Source organism: Zalophus californianus, chromosome 5 (genome assembly GCF_009762305.2).
Source record: "Zalophus californianus isolate mZalCal1 chromosome 5, mZalCal1.pri.v2, whole genome shotgun sequence".
Taxonomy (NCBI): domain Eukaryota; kingdom Metazoa; phylum Chordata; class Mammalia; order Carnivora; family Otariidae; genus Zalophus; species Zalophus californianus.
Window position 1 is genome coordinate 4799995 of NC_045599.1, and position 21925 is coordinate 4821919.

Sequence of the window (21925 nt, forward strand, 5' to 3'; positions counted from 1 at the left end):
TAAAAGTAGCTGGTCCTTGGTTTAATATTTTTGTTGAGTCTTAAAACACTAATTTAAAACCGTATCTAAACTTGATGATCTTTGAACAATAGCTGTTAAATCTTTAATGTGAGGCTATTCAGCTCGTCTGTTACCATGTGATTGTAAATTGTAAATTAATATGCAGAAGAGGCTTTTGTCTATCGGCAAACTCTTTAAATGCAAGCAGTTAGTTTGAAATTGCATTCAGACACCCTGGGTCTGGGTAGCCAACATTCTATATGGGGACAATTGTTTTGAGTTTCGTTTTGAAATTTTCTTGAAATTCATTCTTTTAACTAACTGATTTTGGGAAAACCCCCTTCATCTCTCTGGGCTCACTTTCCTTACCTGTAAAATGAAATAGTCACAATAAAATTCTTTTAGCTCTAATTTGAAAGCTTTAATTTTATTTTTATTTTATTTTATTTTATTTATTTATGTTTTTAAAAGATTTTATTTATTTGACAGAGAGCGAGAGAGGGAACACAAGCAGGGGGGATGGGAGAGGGACAAGCAGGCCTCCCGCTGAGCAGGGAGCCCCATGCAGGGCTCGATCCCAGGACCCCAGGATCATGACCTGAGCTGAAGGCAGACGCTTAATGACTGAGCCACCCAGGCGTCCCTTGAAAGCCTTAATTTTAAATAAGAGAGGGGTCACTGATCTTTACAAAATGTTTAAAAGGAAGTAATAACATTTCACTGATTGTACCAGTATTTTTTTTATATTATATATTTTTATATTTTTTTTTATATTTTTTTGTGTAGATAATGGAAGGGAAGTGGTTGCTGTGTATGCTACTGGTCCTCGGAACTGCTATCGTTCAGGCCCATGAAGGACACGATGATGATATGATTGATATTGAGGACGACCTCGATGATGTTATCGAAGAGGTGGAAGACTCCAAATCGAAACCAGATACCAGCGCTCCTCCTTCTCCAAAGGTTTGAAGTGGTCTTTGAATCTGTTGGTTTTACCTCTTGAGATAGTCAAAGGATGAAGGTAAATTTGGATCCTTTTCCAAGGGGAAGCAAAGTTAGCTAAAATAGCAGGCTTTTTTATATGTTGCCAATGATAAATTATATATATATGTATATAATCGTGAGCCAGCTATAAAAATTTGGGATAATTCAAAGCAAATCTTACTAAGAAGGGAATCATGCTGAAAATTAAAATTCTCGATACATTTTTATATTTAACACAGGTCACCTATAAAGCTCCGGTTCCAACAGGGGAAGTGTATTTTGCTGATTCTTTTGACCGAGGAACTCTGTCAGGGTGAGTGTTTCTTAGGGAAAAATGTCTTGGAGGCAAACATCCTGTAAATATGATGTGATAGTGGATTCCTTTTTGGATAGCATTTCATATAGTAAAATGTCTTAACTATTTTATGTCCCCAGTGTTTGTGCTCATTTAGGAGAATTTAGAACATGTCCATTTAGAAAAGTTTTTTAGAATATGTGGGTCTAATTTCCATTTCTCTTTCCCCCTTGACTGTATATATTGTTCTTTTGAACTGAGGAATTTTTTTCTTGTGAGTCTTAAAAAGAGGGGAGGGGCGCCTGGGTGGCTCAGTCGGTTAAGTGTCTGACTCTTGGTTTGAGCTCAGGTCATGATCTCGCAGTCATGGGATCAAGCCCCGCATCGGGTTCCATGCTCCTTGCATAGTCTGCTTAAGATTCTCTCTCCCTCTCCTTCCCGCTCATGCATGTTCTCTCTCAGTAACTAAAATCTTAAAAAAAAAAAAAAAGTGGAATTATTTCATGGGTTTGTGAGTTGAAGAGAATGTATTACTGTTTGTGTGGCAGATTTTATTTTTTTAAAGATTTTATTTATTTGAGAGAGAGAATGAGAGAGAGAGAGAGAGAGAGCACATGAGAGGGGGGAGGGTCAGAGGGAGAAGCAGACTCCCCGCTGAGCAGAAAGCCCGATGCGGGACTCGATCCCGGGACTCTGGGATCATGACCTGAGCCGAAGGCAGTCGCCCAACCAGCTGAGCCACCCAGGCGCCCCTGTGTGGCAGATTTAAAAGTTGAAAATAGTAGAGTGGTTAAGTAGGCTATAAAGACTTGGATAGGTCCTGCTTTTGTTAGTATTTACATTGTTTCTTTTCACAGGCTAGCTGTCGTTTAATTAATTTGGGGGTTTGTCTTAATCACAGGTGGATTTTATCCAAAGCTAAGAAGGATGACACTGATGATGAAATTGCCAAATACGACGGTGAGAGTCCATTTGATTTACATAGAATAGCAGATTGAGGCTTCACGTGTGGTTTCTATAGTGTCTCTTAAGGCTGGTTTGAAAACAGTATGTATACGTTTTAAGATTTTTCCTTGGAAGCTTTGCTATCTGTGTGTTCATAGGATTAGACCTGTTGATTGGTTTGCACCATAAAATGGAGAGGTAATGTGTCACCTGTAGTGCTGTCTTTTGGAAATGGAAGGTCTTTCTAGTTATTGATGAAGTAAATATGCTATAGGTTTAAAAACCGTATCCTAATACTTGTCACATGTTTGTGGTTAATAGGCTAGGTCTCATAGGTAAATGGAATAGGTTTAAAAATTTTCCAGTATGATAGATGTGCACACCTTGGAGTTTTGCCTGTTACCATTTAAGGGATCTTCAAAGGCATAATTAGGAAGTGGATTTTTTTCTGATGTCTTGCAGGAAAGTGGGAGGTAGATGAAATGAAGGAAACAAAGCTCCCAGGTGATAAAGGGCTTGTGTTGCTGTCTCGGGCCAAGCATCATGCCATCTCTGCAAAACTGAACAAGCCCTTCCTGTTTGATACCAAGCCTCTCATTGTTCAGTGAGTGAAACGTTTGCTTGATAGAAACTTCCCGGATCTCAGGAAATTATTACTGTACTCTAAAAAATTATAAGAATAATTATATGTTACAGTAGAGGGTTTGTGGTGTACTTAAGCATCCTCTAATCCAGTACTTTTTTTCCTTCCCAGTAAATTCTTTTGAAACAGATTGACTTATTTTTCTCCTGATAGCAAATGATCAGGATTTTGTAAAAAGTGTACACTGGGAATCTGCATTAAAGTTTTGTTTTATTTTAACTTATGTTTGGGGGGTGGTTGAGTAGCCATTCAAAAGCAATAGAAAATGAGGGGCACCTGTCTGGCTCAGTCAGTAGAGGATGCAACTCTTGATCTTGGGGTGTGAGTTGGAGCCCCAGTTGGGCGTAAAAATTACCTTAAAAAAAAAAAAAGTCTTCAAAAGCAATAGAAGATGGAATTTTTCTTAAGGATAAAAGTATGACCTATGATAAAACATGTGATCAAGACTGGGGGAGAGGGGAAGTAAATTAAGAAATCTGATCTTTCAGAATGCCTTATGGTTTTCTACTTTTCTCTTTGAAATCAGATATGAAGTCAATTTCCAAAATGGAATAGAATGTGGCGGTGCCTATGTGAAACTGCTTTCCAAAACCCCAGAACTCAACCTGGTAGGTCCTTCCTGTTTCCTTGTGGCCACCCACCGTTGTCTTTTGAGAATCTTAGAGAAAAGGAAAGACAATCTTGTAAGACCTGGGAAAATGAAGGCCTCCTCTCCTACTGTTGAAATATTTAGAGGATTGGGAATATTGACTTTGACTCTTCTTTGGTTTTTATTTGAAATGTGAATTTCAAAGCCATTGTGCCTTATCCCTGATTTCTGTTCTGTGTAATTTTTAGTTTTGGCATGCATACTACTTTGTTTTATGAAAGAAGCAGTAACTATGTAGATACATGCATTACTCTTTTTTTTTTTTTTTTAAAGTACTTTCGTATATCTTCATGTAAAGTTCTCTGGTAATTTCTGGTTATTCCTTTTCACTGGTATCTAAATGAATCACCTTTTTCTTTGAGGTGCCAAAAATTTACTTGGGATTTTATTAGAGGAAATAGCACACTTTGAAAGTTTGCTTTTCAACACTTTGATTGAGTCACTTAAAAATAATTCGTTTTTGTTTCTGAAGGATCAGTTCCACGACAAGACCCCTTATACGATTATGTTTGGTCCAGATAAATGTGGAGAAGACTATAAATTGCACTTCATCTTCCGCCACAAAAACCCCAAAACCGGTATATATGAAGAAAAGCATGCCAAGAGGCCAGATGCAGATCTGAAGACCTATTTTACTGATAAGAAAACACATCTTTATACATTAAGTAAGAAAACATATTAATTTGGGGGTATTATGGCGCTATACATTTATCATCTGTTTAATTTAAAGATTGCACATCTGCAGAAGACCCACGCCTGCAAATAAGAGTCTCTGTTGACTTAATAGCTTAGTGGTAAAAAGGACTTAATTTCTCAGCACTAAGAAAAGCTTCTTTTCCCATAGGTTGAATTGAGAAGTGGGGTTTGAGACCGTTTTAAGAGTAAGCTTTTATGTTCCATAAAGAGCTTTGCTGATTCTCCTCATTTTCTCCCACTGTGTATTTTGTTGTTGATAACATGTTAAATAATGGAACACAATGGAAATACATGTACATTTTTTTCAAATTACCTTTCAGTTGAACTTTGGATGCTCCAATACCTAGATAGTTGGGGTTTGTGTGTGTGTACGTGTGTGTTTAAGATTTTATTTATTTGTCAGAGCACAAGCAGGGGGAATGGTAGGGCACAGGGAGAAGCTGGCTCCCCGCTGAGCAAGGAGCCCGATGCGGGACTTGATCCCAGGACCCTTGGGATCAAGACATTTAACTGACTGAGCCACCCAGGCGTCCCTAGACAGTTGAGTTTAATGATTTGGACATTGGAATGCACTTTTTATTTTATTATTATTATTTTTTAAAGATTTATTTGTTTTTGAGAGAGAGAGACCATACAAGGGAGGTGAGAGGCAGAGGGAGAGAGAAATCCTCAAGCACGCTCTGCACTGAGCACAGAGCCTGGCGTGGGCTCGAGACCAGGACCTGAGCTGAAACCGAGACCAACTGCTTAACTGATTGAGCCACCCAGGGGCCCCTGGAATGTGTTTTTTATTTTAATGAAGCTTTTCCTGCTGTTTTGAGTATATGTGGACATGCCTCTTTTCCTAAAGAATACAGTAACCTTTTTTCTTTATAACAAAAGTAACACATGCTACACATAGAATTCAAAAGCTAGAAGTAAACAAAAGACATTCGAAATTACCTGAAATACCAACATTGTAATATGTATTTGGCTGTATGTGTATAAACACATGTAATGTTTTATTAAAAGTTGAACGTGCTAGGGGCGCCTGGGTGGCTCAGTCGGTTGAGTGGCTGGCTCTTTTTTAAAAGATTTTATTTATTTATTTAATTGACAGAGAGAGAGAGACAGTGAGAGAGGGAACATAAGTAGGGGGAGTGGGAGAGGGAAAAGCAGGCTTCCTGCCGAGCAGGGAGCCCTATGCGGGGCTCGATCCCAGGACCCTGGGATCATGACCTGAGCTGAAGGCAGTCGCTTAACTGACTGAGCCACCCATACTCCCCGAGTGGCTGGCTCTTGATGTCAACTCAGGTCATGATCTTGAGGTCGTGGGATTGAGCCCCGCGTCTGGCTCTGTGCTCAGCAGGGAGTCTGCTTGAGGAGTCTCTCTTTCCCTCTTCTTCTGCCCCTCTCCTTGCACACATATACGCGCTTTCTCTCTCTCTCAGATAAATTAAAAAAAAAGTTGGACGTGCTATGTTTCACTTGCTCTCTTCGCAAAAGTAAGAATCTCTCTGTGAGAGTACATATGACTGATAACATTGCTGGTCTTCATTATCACTGATGTCAGTGGTATAGGTGCTCCTTGCTTTCCATAGTATTCTGGATGTGCTGGGACTTAGTCAGTTGCCTATGAGACATTTAGGTGTGGGATCCAGGCTTCAGAGTAAGTGTCACTTAAGATACCTTTATGGATTTCAAGTTCCACTGGATTCCAAAAGTACAATCGTAAGTAGACATGTGGTTTAATAAATAAAATCAAAAACTTGTGTACTTTGGAATTTTGGTGACATAGATGGTAGTAGTACCAATTCAAAAAATGAGGAAATGGGCTTTTTTGTTTTTTTTTTTTGCTCGGAAGTGGTGGTAGGAATAAATAAACTTATTTGCCTGTTGACTTGTGTGTAACCGTTTGTGTCAGACTGTTATTGCATTAGTTCTTTGGTGTTTTGATGTTTTTAATGTCTATAAGTAGTCTTCTGGCGTTTTAAATTTTATGTATCATTTGCTTTAATTTTAAAATCCTGAGGAACTACTATTTATGATTTACAGATAAGGAAGAGACAGTTAACTTACATGAGGCTCCAAGACCATGTTCTGATTAACACCCTGAGGTCATTACTCTGTGCTTCCGTTTTCTATTAGAAATATGATCGGTAAAGAGAGCTTGGGGAATGAGTGGTTAATTTATTTTTTTTAAATTGCATTTCATTTTTTTCAGTATTGAATCCAGATAATAGTTTTGAAATATTAGTGGACCAATCTGTTGTGAATAGTGGAAATTTGCTAAATGACATGACTCCTCCTGTAAATCCTTCACGTGAAATTGAGGACCCAGAAGACCAGAAGCCTGAGGATTGGGATGAAAGACCAAAAATACCAGATCCTGATGCTGTCAAACCAGATGACTGGTGAGTCTTTGCAGTGCAGCATTTCATATGTTCCACGTGGCTTAAGCAACTCAGTGTTGGCTAAGATCTCATAATTTCAGTAATCTATGATGCTATCTAAACGGTAGGAAAAATGGAGACCACTATAGCTGAAAAGGGGCGATAATGGCTGTCTGGATTGCCTAATACCATTTTACAAGCCACAAAATGCTGAAGGTGATGAGTTTGCCTGTGGTAACATGGATGGTTTGTAGCAGAACCTTTCTTGGCCTGGCTCTTCCAGTGCTTTTATGAATTAACATTTGAAAGTCTTGAAATTTTATTTATTTTTTTAAAGATTTTGGGGCACCTGGGTGACTCAGTTGGTTAATCGTCTGCCTTTGGCTCAGGTCATGATCTCAGGGTCTTGGGATCTAGCCCCGTATCGGACTCCCTGCTTAATTTTTATTCATTTGAGAGAGAGAGAACTCATGCGTGCACAAGCAGGGTTGGGGGGGAGGGTCGGGGGAGAGGGAGAAGAAGACTCCCCTCTTAGCAGGGAGCCTAAAGTGGGGCTCGATCCTAGGACCCTGAAATCATGACCTGAGCCAAAGGCAGTTGCTTAACCGATGGAGCCACCCAGGTGCTCTGAAATTTTAAATTTTAATTTGAAAAATAACCTTTTCCCCACTAAATAACACTCAAGACATCTCTGCTCTGTATTGGGCAATGGAATACAAAGCCACAGGGATACCAGCTGCCCGCATGACTCCCAGTCCAGTTGTGAGATAGGCAGGTGAAGCCTATTCATGGCATGTATGTGGTGAGTGATCTAATAGTAGGTATTAGTAAGTGACCAGAGCACCAAGTATACCTGGTCCAGGGGTGGTTTCTTGGACCAGAGCAAGTCAAACTGAGACTTGGAAGCCGGGTAGGAGTCAAGCAAATGGTGAAGACGGGAAATGGTATTCCCAGCTTGTGCAAAAGTAGAGGAATAGGAGTGAGCTTGACGTGTGAGTGAACTTGAGTATATGCTGTATAGCCTCTTGCAGGATACGAATCGGAGAGTGACGAGCAGTGACAACAGCGGGGCTGTACTCTTGTGTACGGCCCTGTTCGAGCCCCGATACAGTGACTTTCAGAGATGTCAGGAAGTGACAAAGAGCAGTTAAATTCTAGCTGATGTTTTTCCTTTCTTAAAGTATGTGTACCTGAACTTTATGCTGCACTGGTATAAACGCTGAATTTATTTTTATTTGTGTATTCATGAACACAGATCTGGGATTCAGCCTATTTCAGTATCACGCTCCTTAACTAGCGGATTTCTTTTGGGGGTGGGAGTGTGAATGTTTAGCTTCATTAAAAGGGCCAGCTCAATGTTATACAATGTTCTCATGCAATTAATTTAAAACAAGCATGAGTCAAAAAGAACCATAATCCTGATAGAGGATAGAAGATGTCTTTGCTTACCAATTAATATGGTATGTTTCGTAGTAACTGTGTAAAACTTTGAAATTAGTTACTTGATGAACTTTTATTTTAAGAGTAATTGTTTGAGTTACAATTCACATACTAAAATCCACCCTCTTAATTGGTACAATTCAGCAGTTTAGTATATTCACAGAACCAGCCCCACTGTCTAATTCCAGAACTTTTGTATCACCCAAAAAGAAATCCATACCCATTAAGCGGTTACTTCCTGTTTCCCCCTTCCACCAGCCCCTTGGCAATCACTAAACTACTTTCCATCTCTGGATTAACCTGTTCTGGACATAGCATACTGTAATATATGACCTTTTGTGCCTGGCTTCTTTCACTTAGCATAATGTCTTCAGGGTTCATCCATGTTGAAGCATGTGATAGTACTCCGTTCCTCTTTCTGAGTGAATAATACTCCATCGTGTGCTAACTGCCACACTTCATCCATTCCCCGGTTGACTGACGTTTAGGTTTTCTCCCTGTTTTGGCAATGGTTATGAGTCCTGCTGCTAGGAACAGTCATTACAGATTTTGAATGGCTCTGCATTTTCATTGCTCTTGGAGCAGAATTGCTGTTGTTTTTAACTTTCCCACCAGTAATGTTATGAGAGTCCTGGTTTCTCCACATCCTCGCCAACACTTGTTTTCATCAGTCATTTTTCTTACATCCATCCTAGTGGGCATGAAGTGATCTCTTATTGGGGCTTTGATTTGCATTTCCCTGATGGCTAACGATGTTACACATCATTTCATGTGCTTATTGGCCCTTTGTGTATCTTTGGAGAAATGTCTATTCACATCCTTTGCCAGTGTTTAAGTTGGGTTGTCTTTTTATTATTGAATTGTAAGAGCTCTCTATTCTGAATACTAGACCACTATCATAAGAATGAATTATTCTCTTCTATTTTCTAGAAAGAATTATTTTAAATTTTGAGATTGTGACTGAAATATTTTCAGATTCATAATGTGGGATCACATTGTGATTTTTCAGTCAGTGTTGTCATAATTAGCTTTTTCTTTTGTGTTTAAGGGATGAAGATGCCCCTGCTAAGATTCCAGATGAAGAAGCTACAAAGCCTGAAGGCTGGTTAGATGATGAGCCCGAATATGTACCTGATCCAGATGCGGAGAAGCCAGAGGATTGGTAAGAGCTTCAGTTAACTTTTTAAATTACCTGCTTTTTTATTGAAGTAAAAGTTAATGATTAAATATAGCCAAGCGTCCAACTTAAGTGTAGAGCTCAACAAATTTAATTATGCGTTTGTCTTTAATGCATCTGTCATGAAAAACCCTTGTTACTGGAAATGCAGGAATAAGATAAAACTCTCGTGACACAGTCTGACCCTGGAAGCGTTACTGCGGGATTTCAGGGGAGCCCTGGCATGGCCGTCCTGGTCCTGCATCACAGAGTCTATTTGTAATTTGTTTGTGTCTCCACAGGGATGAAGATATGGATGGGGAATGGGAGGCTCCCCAGATTGCCAACCCTAAGTGTGAGTCGGCCCCTGGGTGTGGTGTCTGGCAGCGACCTATGATTGACAACCCTAATTATAAGGGCAAATGGAAGCCTCCCATGATTGACAATCCTAACTACCAGGTTTGTGCCTCCTGATGGTTGAGTTACCTCATTGATCTGTTTGTTTGGATAGAAGTTTCGTCTGTAGTGAGGCTGTGTGGTTGATCACTGTATTCAAACAATTGAATTAAAAGCAAACTTCAGGGGCGCCTGGGTGGCTCAGTCATTGGGCGTCTGCCTTCGGCTCAGGTCATGATCCCGGAGTCCTGGGATCAAGCCTCGCATGGGGCTCCCTGCTCGGCGGGAGGCGTGCTTCTCCCTCTCCCACTCCCCTTGCTTGTGTTCCCTAGCTGTCTCTCTCTTTGTCAAATAAATAAAATCTTTAAAAACAAAACAAAACAAAACTTCAGGGGTGCCTGGGTGGCTCAGTCAGTTGAGAGTCCAACTCCTGATCTCAGCTCAAATCTCAAGAGTCAGGGTGGTGAGTTGAAGCCCCGTGTTAGGCTCCACGCCTGACTTAAAAAAAAAAAAAAAACAAACTTCAGAATTGAGAGAGAGCTTATATGGTAGGTGTTGACACCTAGGGACTGGAAAGAGGGGGTTTCGTAATTGCTTTGTAACTTGTGTTTAAAAACAAAAGAAAAATGGAAAGCTTGTTATTTGGGCACCCTGCTGTGTGTAGTAGGGGTGTTGAAGCCACTGGATCCAAACTGGCGATCGTGGGATGGGGTGGATAGAGCGTGGAGACGGGAGGGGGCTCCCTGACCCCAAGTCCGCCCAGTGCTTCACCTCGGTATCTCAGCTGTGAAAAGACCATACAGATGGTGATGTTATAAAGCTGCAGCTTTGCTACAGACGTAACCCCTCAGACCCTGGTTTCCTCAGTCTCTGTCGTCAAATGATTTGTCATCATTAATTTCCACTTTGTCCCCCTTTATTCTATCTTATTTTTCACAAAATATTTATTTCAGAGAAAAAGAGAGCATGAGTGTGCAGTAGGGAGGAGTAGGAGAGGGAGAGAGAGTGTTAAGCCAACTCCAGGCTGAGCATGGAGCCTGACATGGGGCTCGATCTCAAGACCCCAAGATCACGACCTGAGCCCAAATCAAGAGTCAGACATTCAACCAACTGAGCCATCCAGACATCCCTGTTCCCCTTTAAAATGTAAGGTATGGGTATGTGTCTCTGTGCATATACTAGGTGTATACTTTTCTGTTTGTAAGTGTATTTTTAGCTGTGCATTCAAGCAATAAGATAAATTAAAATTGCCCTTGAATTAAAACCGCCCTTTAGCTGTTCTGTGGATGGCCATTTGGGTGGATTGCCTTCCACCCATTTTTGCTTTCAGAGTCTTTGCTGCAGTGATCACCCTTACGCATGTCTGGGTATGTGTGGTAACTATTCCTCTAGCTAGTTATCAAGAAGTACAATTGCTGGTTGAAGGTCACGTACATTTCGAATCACCACTGAGCAAGCCTGTGCTTGTTCAAGGCTATTCGTTGATAAGAGTCTTTTTGGAATGTGCCAGGCAGAGCGAGGTGTTGGTTTGGGTCAAGGTCAGGGTTGAGGTTAGAAATTGAAAGTAGTTGGAGTCCAGACATCTTCATCATTTTCTCCCTGGTACTCAGTTATGTTTTACAAAGTCAACACTACTGTCATTGATCATGCAGAATTGGTCTTAACTCTTATTTGTGTTGGTCATTATCTGAAATGTTTGGGTTTTTTAAAAGATGTTATTTATTTATTTGACAGAGAGAGACACAGTGAGAGAGGGAACACAAGCAGGGGGAGTGGGAGAGAGAGAAGTAGACTCCCTGCAGAGCAGGGAGCCTGATGGGGGCTCGATCCCAGGACCCTGGGATCATGACCTGAGCCGAAGGCAGACGCTTAACAACTGAGCCACCCAGGTGCCCCTATCTGAAATGTTTTTTAAAAATATATTTTTTTTCTCCAGGGAATCTGGAAGCCCCGAAAAATACCAAATCCGGATTTCTTTGAAGATCTGGAACCTTTCAAAATGACTCCTTTTAGTGCTATTGGTTTGGAACTGTGGTCCATGACCTCCGACATTTTTTTTGACAACTTTATTGTTTGCGGGGATCGAAGAGTAGTTGATGACTGGGCCAATGATGGATGGGGACTAAAGAAGGCTGCTGATGGGGCTGCCGAGGTTCGTGCTCACTTGCCTCTTAGGCATTTATGTCTGTTATTGCTGGTGACAAATCGTTCCTTTTGTGGCAGGCAATCTTCTAGGATTTGTCTTTTCCCTTATTTGAGAATATTGGCATAAAATGTGGGACTGGATGCCTGCTAAAGACAAAATACTGGGTGTTTGGACATATTTTGTTAGTCTAATGTAATGGCTTTAGATTCCCTATTTGTGTTATGGGTAGGGTTTTTTGTTTTTTGTTTTTTTTAATTAACGTGCTAAAATATGTTTAACAAAATTTGTCATTTAGGGTATTTTAATGCACTCTTAAATGTTGAATCTTGGTTTACCAGTATATGCAGTTTTCACACAATTGGCCACATGGTCGAGCTGTGAGTGGGAGAGCCAGAGATACTGATCAAGAAATTCTTCATTCACTGGCCCTGAGGTTAAGGGGGCCTGTGGCAGGTGATTAAGAAACCTGCGTTGACATCTGTGAAAGGGAAATCGCCTTGATGATGAGAGTGGGGGGCGGGAAATGGAGGCTTTTCCCTTATTTCCTTTTTATATTGTATGAATATCTTGGCTTGAACGCTTTGACAAAGGAGGAGCCTGAATAGTGCCATGCAGAAATTGAACAGTGCAGCCTGTGTTTGGTGTCAAAACCAAGGACCTGAAGTTTGTCCTGTTCTGTTTTACAGCCGGGTGTAGTGGGGCAGATGATTGAGGCAGCTGAGGAGCGCCCGTGGCTCTGGGTGGTCTACATTTTGACCGTAGCTCTGCCCGTGTTTCTTGTTATCCTCTTCTGCTGCTCTGGAAAGGTAAGAGTTTTTCTGTTTAGTCAATTTATATATAGTATGACTACGATCTTTTGCCTGAAGTTTTCTCGGTAATGACTGGGCCGCATCTGAAACCTTAGTCACTGCTCTCAGTGGCCATTTATTGTGCCCAGGTGGGAGGGGGATTTACAGCCCTTCAGTTTCTAGTAGTAGTTAAGCCTGCTGTACTACTCTTCCCTAATATTTGGCAGCAGCTTTCTGGAAAACCAAAATAAAAAACCCAACAACTTACATACAAAACCAGCCGTCTGGACCCAAACCAGCTTTTCCTCCTTGTCATAGCTGTTTGTATTCATAGACTTTATAATTCGTCTTTGATTTTTTTTTTCATTATCCATTCTTCCCTCAGCATCCCTACCCTCCCCCCAAAAATGCATGTGGGGTAATCCAGCCTTATTTTAAAGTTTTTCTAATTTAGTCTTTGTTGTGTGCAATCCAAAAAGCAGGAAAGAAAATCTTGTTTAGGGTGCTCTGCTTCTATTAAATGAGGATTGTGTTTCACCTTGCCTTCGATGTTTTGTCACCTGATCCCCAAATTTCCTGTGTCAGTCCTCTCCCCCCATCACGCTTCTGTCCACGTGTCTGTGCCGCAGTCATCTTGACTGTTCACGTCTGCGTGTTCCTGCCTTGCCCCTTTGTTCTTACTGCTCCTTCTGCCGTTGACACACACGTGCTCACTGAAGAGAAAGCTCTCGGGGCAGGAATGGTCTTAGCATTTTTATTTACCGATGCCGGTGTATGGCCTCGTGCCGACCTTTGTTCGCAGGCATGAAATAATTATGTGACAATGTAGTACGTACAAATGTGAACGAAAGTGTTGGTGCCCTGGGGGAATGTTTCAGAGACAGTCGGGTCCCGTGGAGTATAAGAAGACCGATGCTCCCCAGCCGGACGTGAGGGAGGAGGAGGAAGAAAAGGAAGAGGAAAAGGGCAAGGGGGATGAGGACGAGGAGGGCGAGGAAAGACTCGGTAAGTGGACCCCCGCCCGTCTGCTTTACGCCGAGACCCTGAGCTCCTTCAAACTCAAAGCAAGTGGCAACAGTAAAGATTGCCCTAGACTCCAGAGGCGCGTCCTAAGGCTTCTGGTCTCATTATCAAAAACAAGTATGAGGTTTTGCTCAGTGTGTTGTACTTTTGGTCTCTGTCTCAGAAGAGAAGCAGAAAAGTGATGCTGAGGAAGATGGCGGCACTGCCAGTCAGGAGGAGGACGACAGGAAACCTAAAGCAGAGGTAATGGCACAGGGTGTACGTATTCCAGCCCGAGCAGCTTGGGGGAAGATGCATTTAAGCGCAGGGGCTTATTTTCACAGAGTAATTTGCATGGGCTGTGGCAGTAAAAAAAAAAAAAAAATTTGTAAGTGTAATTTTTAGCAACACAGGTACACATTTCCTTGGATCATTTTCAACTACATCTGAACCTCAGAAGTATTTTTCTGTGCTGCAGATGGTTTTCTGGAATAGGCAGAAGGTTTCGGGGGAAAACCAATAAAATGTTTGCGAAAATGGTAACTTCAGGTTATTATTGAACACGTCTGTCTCCTCTCTCTCCCTGCTGTGCCCTGAAAAAGTATTTCCTTCCTTGGTGGTCTAGTGGTAGGGAGGAGAAAAAAAAATATTTCTTGAACAATGATTTCATTGTATTCTAAAATTTTTGTCCATGTGGCTTATGGATGTGTTCATTCAACAAATATTTATGGAGTGCCCATCATGGGCTGCACATTGTCAGTGAACAAGACAAAGATACCCTTGCTTTGGGGGGGCCTAAATTCCATTGGGAGGAAATTGACAATAAGCTGTAGGCGTTACGAGGAAGCAAATGAATAGTATGTTAGGAAGCGATAGGCCGTGAAAAATAAAAGTAGGGCAGGAAAAGGTATTGGAAGTACTGGAGGCGGGATGGGATGGGTTGCAGTGTTAGGGATGGTAGGCCTTGTTGAAGAGGTGACCCTGGGGCAGACCAGAAAGAGATAAAGGACTTTGCTGTAGAGGTGTCCATGGGAAGAATGTCCCTGCGGAGACAACAGCCAGTACGGAGGCCTGAAGTAGTCGTCTAGAAGACCCTGTGGCCAGTAGAGTAGGGGGTGGAGGAAAGGAGGGTGGAGCCTCCCAGGCTGTGGTGTGGGCCTGGCTGCTTCTGGTGAAATGGGCAGCCATTGCAGGCTTTGGGGCACGGCTGTGACAGGATCTGCTTAGGCTGGCTGCCGTGGTTTCTACAGAATCAACGAGGCCAGGCCGGAGGCTGCTGCGATAATGCAGGCGGGATCCGGGGGCTCTGAGCAGGGTGATAGGAGAGTGTGAGAACTCACTGGGCTTCTGGGTCCAGATTTGGGTGCATTGGATAGGACGTATGACGGAAAGAGAATGATCTACACCTTTCTTGGGGCCCTTTTCAGTCTGCTCCTTCCTGGAAAACCCTCTGCAGTTTCCATTCCAGCTTCTACAACTGCCCCTCCATCGATAAAGGTCAATGCTGTTTCTATTTTCTTTGGCTATATTCTGTCTCAACTACGATGTAGACTTTCAACTAGATGTGCTTCTTTCAGGCAGGGACTGGTCTCACACACACATTTCATATTCCCCAATCTTCCTCACTCTGTAGAGTAGGAGGAGCCCTGGGCTTACAGTCTTGAGTGTTGTGTGGGGCTCTGCTCGGATCGTCTTCCATCCCCTGAGATCCTAGCTTTCCCAGCCTCAGAACGGGGCCGATGTGCCCACAGGCCAGTAGGTTCGGCTATTCCGGATTCAGCAAGATCACATGGGAAAGCAGGGCAGCTGGTCCTTTTTAAAGCAAATGTTGATGGGTTAGATTGAGGAAAGTGGATGTTTACAGAAAACCATACAGACTAAATTAGAGCACACAGAACCCTGCCACCTCTGAGATAGCCGTTGTTTCTGGTGCATTTTCTTCTAATCATTTTTCTTTTCTTCTTTGGTCCTCAGATGGGTTACCCTCAGCCTGGCTGATGTTGAAAGCTTGGTGAAGTTTTAACTTGTTTAAAGCATGCTAATTATAGCGAATTTCTTATTTTTTCAACCAACAGGAGGATGAAATTTTGAACAGATCACCAAGAAACAGAAAGCCGCGAAGAGAGTGAAACAATCTTAAGAACTTGATCTGTGATTTCCTCTCCCTCCCCTTCCCCTGCAAGCGTGGTCCTAGGAGAGGACCTGGCACACCTTAGGTTGAAACTCAGAAAACCTCCAGACGTCACCATCGACAGGCTCCAGTCGAACACTAGCCCGTGTAATTGTAAACATCTAAGCAGTCAGTAATTGCAGTTGTGACATAAAGGACCCTGTTTCTGTAGAAAGCAAGCATATAACATTAATGGTTGTGAAATGTAACATGAAGCAACTAACTCGTATTTTTGTTTTTGTTTTTAAACATCCTTGTTTTTTAAAATAGAGTAATAGAACTTTGCCAGTCTTTAAAATCTTGGCTTAATTTAATATATTAATCTGTCCATACAGAAATAACACCAACCTTTAGAAATGTTAGGGGGATGAATTGCAGTTTTTATAACCAAATTTTGTTTTTTAAGTTTGGTATTACAAAACATTCAGGTGTTCTCTGTCCCTTAAAATGGATAATCATGTTGAAAGTACAGTCGCTACGTGGTTATAATCTTGTTTTGCTTGCTTCCATCACCCAGTTCCTCTTAAGGAAACTGAGGAGATGGACTGGATGGAAGCCCAAATTTATAGAAAGGTTCTGTTTCAGTTGTATTAAAAATAGACATACAGAAAGAAGAAACTTTTCCTCTTGATGTTGGTTAGACCATACCGTGCGTGTGTTCTGTAGCCCTTGGAACAGCTGCATTCCCAGACAGTCAGTGGAGGAGGTGACATAAGGTGGCACTCGGGCAATCATGCTTCCCCAACTGGGAGAGTCTGGGCTCCAGCCTTCCGGAGCACGTGGCTGTTTAAGGAATGCTCCCAAGGCACAGGAGCTCCCAAGTAGATGCAGATGTTTTCATCACTTCTTCCACTGTGTTGACACTGTTTCCTTCCCTGTTGCCCCAGATCCCCGGCTTTCTCCTCTGCTATGCATTTTCTTCACAGCGCAGCTTGCAGTCCGTCGCTAAAAATGATTATAAGCTCCGCATAGTGTTAAGCTTTATTGTGATTAAGTGTACGTTTCTTCTTCCTTTTTTAAGCAGACCCACACCTTTCCAGGGTCAAAGTACAGGATAGAATACTGTCTTTCATTTTTATCCATTTCTTTTACTCTGTGTAAAGACTTGAGAAGTCTGAGCCAGAGGTGAGCCAATTCAGAATTGACTGTAATTGAACATAGGCGAAAAGTATTTATGGGAGGAGTGACATACAGCATGAATTTTCTGATTTTTTTTTTTTTAGCTGCTAAACTTTTTAAGTCTTCATTTGCAGTTCATGTAACCTTTGTGTCTTAAATTACATGATAAAGCAGTCCTGTTGAAAAATTTTTTTGTTTGGGTATGTGGTTTGTAGAATTCTTTAAAAAGTGATCTGACATTTGTTTTTTTTTCATGTGGAATGCAGATGGGTGCTATCAGAGCCTCTCCCCCATCACTATAGTGTAATATCATTATTACACCACACTGAAATGTATTCAGAATTGTTTTAGCTTTATTCTTTCTTCAGAGGTGTTTCAAATGTACCGGTGATACTGTTTCTTGCACTGAATATATAAACACTCCAAAGTGTTTATATTGGGGAGATTTGGGGAGGAAGTATATTCGTAAAAGATGAAGGCTGTATCTGTTTATTTTGTTTATCTTCAATTTTTTACTGGTTCACTGAAATTCTTATGAGGGTGGGATGAATTTTTCTTGCTGTTCAGTGCTTTATCCTTTTCATCTGTTGTTCTGTGGTCACAGTGACCTTAGCTATGTAGCAGACTTTCCCAAATGTATTGAGTGCAAATAAACAGTTACTTAGCAAGACCTGAAAATATGTCTGCAGGTTTCTCCTTGAAGCAAATGTGTGGGATTATTGCATTTCCAGAAACCTGCCTTCACTGACCGTTGGCGTTACATCTCGTGTCTCACTTGACAGTTCCTTCCAGCCCAGCTGTGGAATGACAAGTATAAACTAGAGTGTTCCTTTGCCCTTCCAGGATTATTTAGCAAAGTTTGTCAAAAAAAAAAAAAACAAAGTCTTTTCTTGGTTCTCTTTTTCGCTGTTTGTTGAAGGTGCACTCTTAGATTAAATGTCTGACACATCAGTGAATGACCAGCAGTGTTTAGCTCTTCAAATGCACTTACATTATAGTTTTACGTGCTGGCTGGCTGTCACAGTGTTGTAAAATGCCCACTCCATCAGATGTGTTTCTCGATTTCTCTTATCCACAAAATACTCTCCATTTTTCTCAGATTGTCTCATCACTAAATGGTATTACATTAAAGCCCTGTGTTAAGTGTCTGCTTTTGACTGAACTTCTTCATGGTAACTTTCAGTTCAAGTGTTTTACTGCAGAAAACGTGAATGGTTGAGTATTACTTCATGTCCTAGTGCGGATTTGATCCAGTCAATTCAGTGTAGATTCTGCCGCCTTTTTCTGCTGGACTGGGGGTCAGCAGTTTCTGTTGTATAATAGGGATAGCAGCTCAGAAGGGGGGGGAGGCAGTAATTTGTAGATAATTTTTTTTAAGATTTTATTTATTTGACAGAGCACAAGCAGGGGGAGCAGCAGAGGGAGAGGGAGAAGCAAGCAAGGAGCCAGACATGGGGCTCCATCCCAGGACCCTGGGATCATGACCTGAGCAGAAGGCAGACGCTTAACTGAGCCACTCAGGCCACCCCCTCTTTAAAAAAAAAAAAAAAAAAAGGTTTTATGATAATATTCTTTAAGATGTATGGGAGCCATTGAACTTTTAAATTTTTATTAGAGAATGTTCAGAATCAGACTCCTATCTTTTACATATTCTTAAGTATTTCAAGGATGTTTTTGAAAGTTAGACCAAAACTTCTTAAATATGTGCTATAGGCTTTTGGATTGCTTACTGGAAGAGAAGTACACAGAGTGTAGTACTCCACTATTATCTCCCCTATTAGAAAATAACTTAATTCTAATGTAAAATACATATGTTTGAAGACTTGGAAAAAAAACTATTGATGTGGCCTTCATGAGCTCTAGACACTTTTGCCTTGGGCCACTTGTATTTATTTTTTACTGCATTTGTATAAAAATAATACTTGAATAACTCATTTTTTTCCCTTCTGATTTTAAAATATTTTTGTGGGCCCTAGTAAAATGTTAATGTAATAAATGTTTGAGGTGTTGGTGGTCCTGGCACCTCCTGTTTAACTTTTTAGCAATTAGGGTGCCCATGACTGTTTCTCGTATCTCTTGGGCCAAAGTAAGCTTAGGTTACCTAGTTTCAGCACTGAGTCACTGCTCCTGTTTTTCCCCCAGTCTCCCACCCTCTATGCCTACCGGTTGTAATACTAAACGTAATTGTCTCTGGTTGGGTTTTGTTGTGTGACTCAGTTTAACCTAAGCCACCATCCTTAAATGGCAGGCCAGGCTCCCTGTTTTTTTGGCTAAAACCTCATCCTTTATAGTTCTGGTCCCCACTAACGGAACTAGACTCTTCTTCACACCCTCTTCACATCTGCTGGGGCTTTGTTTTTAAGTACTTATGAAACTTGTTGAAACTTTTACATTAAGTGGAAACTGAGCCCAGTGATTCAGAATGGTGCAAGAGGAAGCCTCTTCCAGTCTTCCAGCTCACTCGTGGACAATTCCGACCAATTAGGAGGCCGGATGTAAGGAATGCGGTCGAAAAACAGCTGACACTGAAAAAGCGTGACTACTTTGGAGTTTATGAAAACAACTCAAAAAGGCTGCAGGGGGAGAAAACGGTGAAGCGCCGTAGTGCCAGGCGGCCGTCTGGGTCGGGCAGTTAAACGCTCCGCGGCGCGGACTGCCCCTTCCCTCCGCGGGCGCGGAAGGGCCTACCGGCGAGGGGTGGCCTTTGGGACCGGCTCCTGTCGGTCATACTTGGCCCAGTGCCCTGCACTGAGGCCCGCCCAGGGACTTCCCTCCGCCCCTTACTTGAGAGTTCCTTTTAAACTCCGCTTGGGAGCCCCCGCGCGCCTCCTGCGTGCTCGCCCCCGCCCCTCGGGCGGCCCGCTCTTCCTGCTCTGATTGGCCGCAGTGCCTGCTCATCATCCGTGACGCCGGGGTCGCCCGCCGGGGCCCCGCCCTCTTCCGAGAGCCCTGAAAACAATTTTAAGATGGCGGCGGCGGCGGCGCGGAAAACAATGGGGCCGGGGCGGCGGGGACAGGCCGAGGCCTGAGGTGGGCAGCGAGCGCCGGCCCGAGTCGGGCCGAGCGGGGCCCGAGGAAGAGCCGCCGCCGCGCGCGAGCCCGCTCCGCAGCCCGCGGGGCCATGGCGCGGCCGTAAGGCGGCCGGGCCGCCGGCGGGGAGCGGAGCCCGCAGTGCCAGTCGGCCCCGAGAGGCCCGCCCCGGGCCCGGCCCGTGCAGCCCGCGGCCCATGGTGCTGCCCACCTGCCCCATGGCGGAGTTCGCGCTGCCGCGGCACAGCGCGGTCATGGAGCGCCTCCGCCGGCGCATCGAGCTGTGCCGGCGCCACCACAGCACCTGCGAGGCCCGCTACGAGGCCGTGTCGCCTGAGCGCCTGGAGCTCGAGCGCCAGCACACCTTCGCCCTGCACCAGCGCTGCATCCAGGCCAAAGCCAAGCGCGCCGGCAAGCACCGGCAGCCGCCCGCCCCGGCCCCGGCCGCCGCCCCGGCCCCGGCCCCGGCCCCGGCGCCCGCCGCCGCCCCGGCGTCCGCAGCGCCGGCCTCGGCCCCGCGCCTGGACGCCGCCGACGGCCCCGAGCACGGCCGCCCCGTCGCGGTGAGTAGGGCGTGGGGAGCAGCCCCCTGTCCGCGAGACGCTGCTCCTGACGCCGCCCGGCCGCCTTGAGGCTTCCCCGGTGCCCGCAACTCCTCGGGTCTGGCTCGGGGCGGGGGCGGGGGGGGGGGGAGGCTGACATGGCAGGGACTGAGCGGTTGTCATCTGCGGGAAATGGCACTGTGGCATTTACTTTGGGAGAACATGACTGTGAGGACCTTACTTACGTTAAGGCCCCGGCTGGGGAGGCTGGGGAGGCTGGGGAACGGTGGCTGAAAGGTAGTTCTTCCAGGTTCGATTCCAGGTTTTTCATAACTTTTTTGGGGAACAGACTGGCATAGAGTTACCTCTGATAGTGGCCTCATTTGTTCTGCGAATATTTATAAGGTCCTTGCTCTTTGAAGAGTCCGGGCTTACATATGGAAGTAAGTCGATCCGCAGTTGTCCAAATTAAACTGTTCTGAACGGAAAAATCCAAAGATCTTGAGAAATCGTAGTAAAAGGCATAATACTGCTCATTGAGTTGCAGAGAAAGTGTTGCTTGTTTAGGCAGCCCAGAAATGTGTGAACTTGTGATTCCAGCAATATTGTTGACGATTCCCGTTTTAAATTTTTAAGCCTCTTTGAAATCTCTGATGATGTTAGAGAATTTGTCGGTTAGCGGTTTACTTCCCTGGAACTGATTTATAGAAGGAAGATAATAAGATTTTTGTTGTTGTTGTTTTCATGGTGATTTAAGGTTTAAAACAAGTGTTACCAGTCTAGTTTGTTCTGTGTGTTTTTTTAAATTTGTGCCTTTATTACCTCTCACCTAGGCTATTGCTGTACGCTTCCCTAACTAGTCTTCAGTCTTTCTTGGTCTCAAATGCTCTGCCCCCACAGGTCCTGTGCTCTGGTTGAATTCTTTTCCTCATTCTCTCCTACACTGGGCTGCTGGACATTTCATTACTAATCGTATGGGCTAGTCCAGCCTTCTGAACCTCACTTTTTCCATCCGTGAACTGTGAAGGTCGTTTAGCTGCTTATCCTCCAAGGTTCTTATAAGACTCCAATGAGTGCGGGTGTGAAAATATTTCATAAGGACCCTTCTCCCCTTTCAGAATCCTGCCATCATCCTTCAGCTTGTCTTCCTCTTCTTTAAAGCTGGTTTCTGACCACCCTAGCCCACAATCAGAGTCTTCTTTGTGAAAACGTTTAGAAAAGGTATGGTCTGTGCTGTTTATTTTTAGCACATAGTGGTACTGCTTTAAGTCATGGCTTGCCAACTAGACTGTAAGCCCTGGGAGGCAAGGAGGAGTTTGGCTCAGTCCTGTGTACATCGTAGGCCCTCAGCACATGTTTGTTGAGTGATTGATATTAAACTCTGTAGTACTTTACTCAGTCATCTATCCTCTTCCGCACTAACCTCGAAAGTAAAATGGCTTAATTTCATGAGCCACCTTTACTTACAACTCTTGTTTTAAGGAAAGCCTTTAAGAGTAGTGGGTGGTCATGCCAATTTAAGTAAACAATGAAAGCTCATAAATCCTAGTTT

At 43.4% G+C, this 21925-nt stretch overlaps 2 protein-coding genes across 3 annotated transcripts in view; both read left to right on the top strand.

Moving 5' to 3' along the window:
* Positions 1 to 17679, top strand: part of CANX (calnexin) — a 32950-nt gene extending 15271 nt beyond the window's left edge. Inside the window, exons 2-15 of one of the 2 annotated variants that reach the window (XM_027605317.2) lie at positions 787 to 963; positions 1224 to 1297; positions 2181 to 2239; positions 2687 to 2828; positions 3394 to 3475; positions 3989 to 4181; positions 6416 to 6605; positions 9073 to 9186; positions 9483 to 9639; positions 11513 to 11728; positions 12409 to 12528; positions 13389 to 13515; positions 13697 to 13776; positions 15588 to 17679. In XM_027605317.2, the coding sequence (XP_027461118.1) occupies positions 790 to 963; positions 1224 to 1297; positions 2181 to 2239; positions 2687 to 2828; positions 3394 to 3475; positions 3989 to 4181; positions 6416 to 6605; positions 9073 to 9186; positions 9483 to 9639; positions 11513 to 11728; positions 12409 to 12528; positions 13389 to 13515; positions 13697 to 13776; positions 15588 to 15641 (1782 nt within the window). In that variant the 5' untranslated portion in view covers positions 787 to 789 and the 3' untranslated portion in view covers positions 15642 to 17679. Of the gene's footprint in view, positions 1 to 786; positions 964 to 1223; positions 1298 to 2180; positions 2240 to 2686; positions 2829 to 3393; positions 3476 to 3988; positions 4182 to 6415; positions 6606 to 9072; positions 9187 to 9482; positions 9640 to 11512; positions 11729 to 12408; positions 12529 to 13388; positions 13777 to 15587 lie in introns of both variants that reach the window. The other variant, XR_003522037.2, reaches the window with a different exon arrangement.
* Positions 17680 to 20028: 2349 nt separating this feature from the next.
* The window catches only part of MAML1 (mastermind like transcriptional coactivator 1), a 39177-nt gene continuing 37280 nt past the window's right edge, over positions 20029 to 21925 (top strand). The window contains exon 1 of the mRNA XM_027605411.2: positions 20029 to 20394. Within this exon, the coding sequence (XP_027461212.2) occupies positions 20029 to 20394 (366 nt within the window). The remainder of the gene's footprint in view (positions 20395 to 21925) is intronic.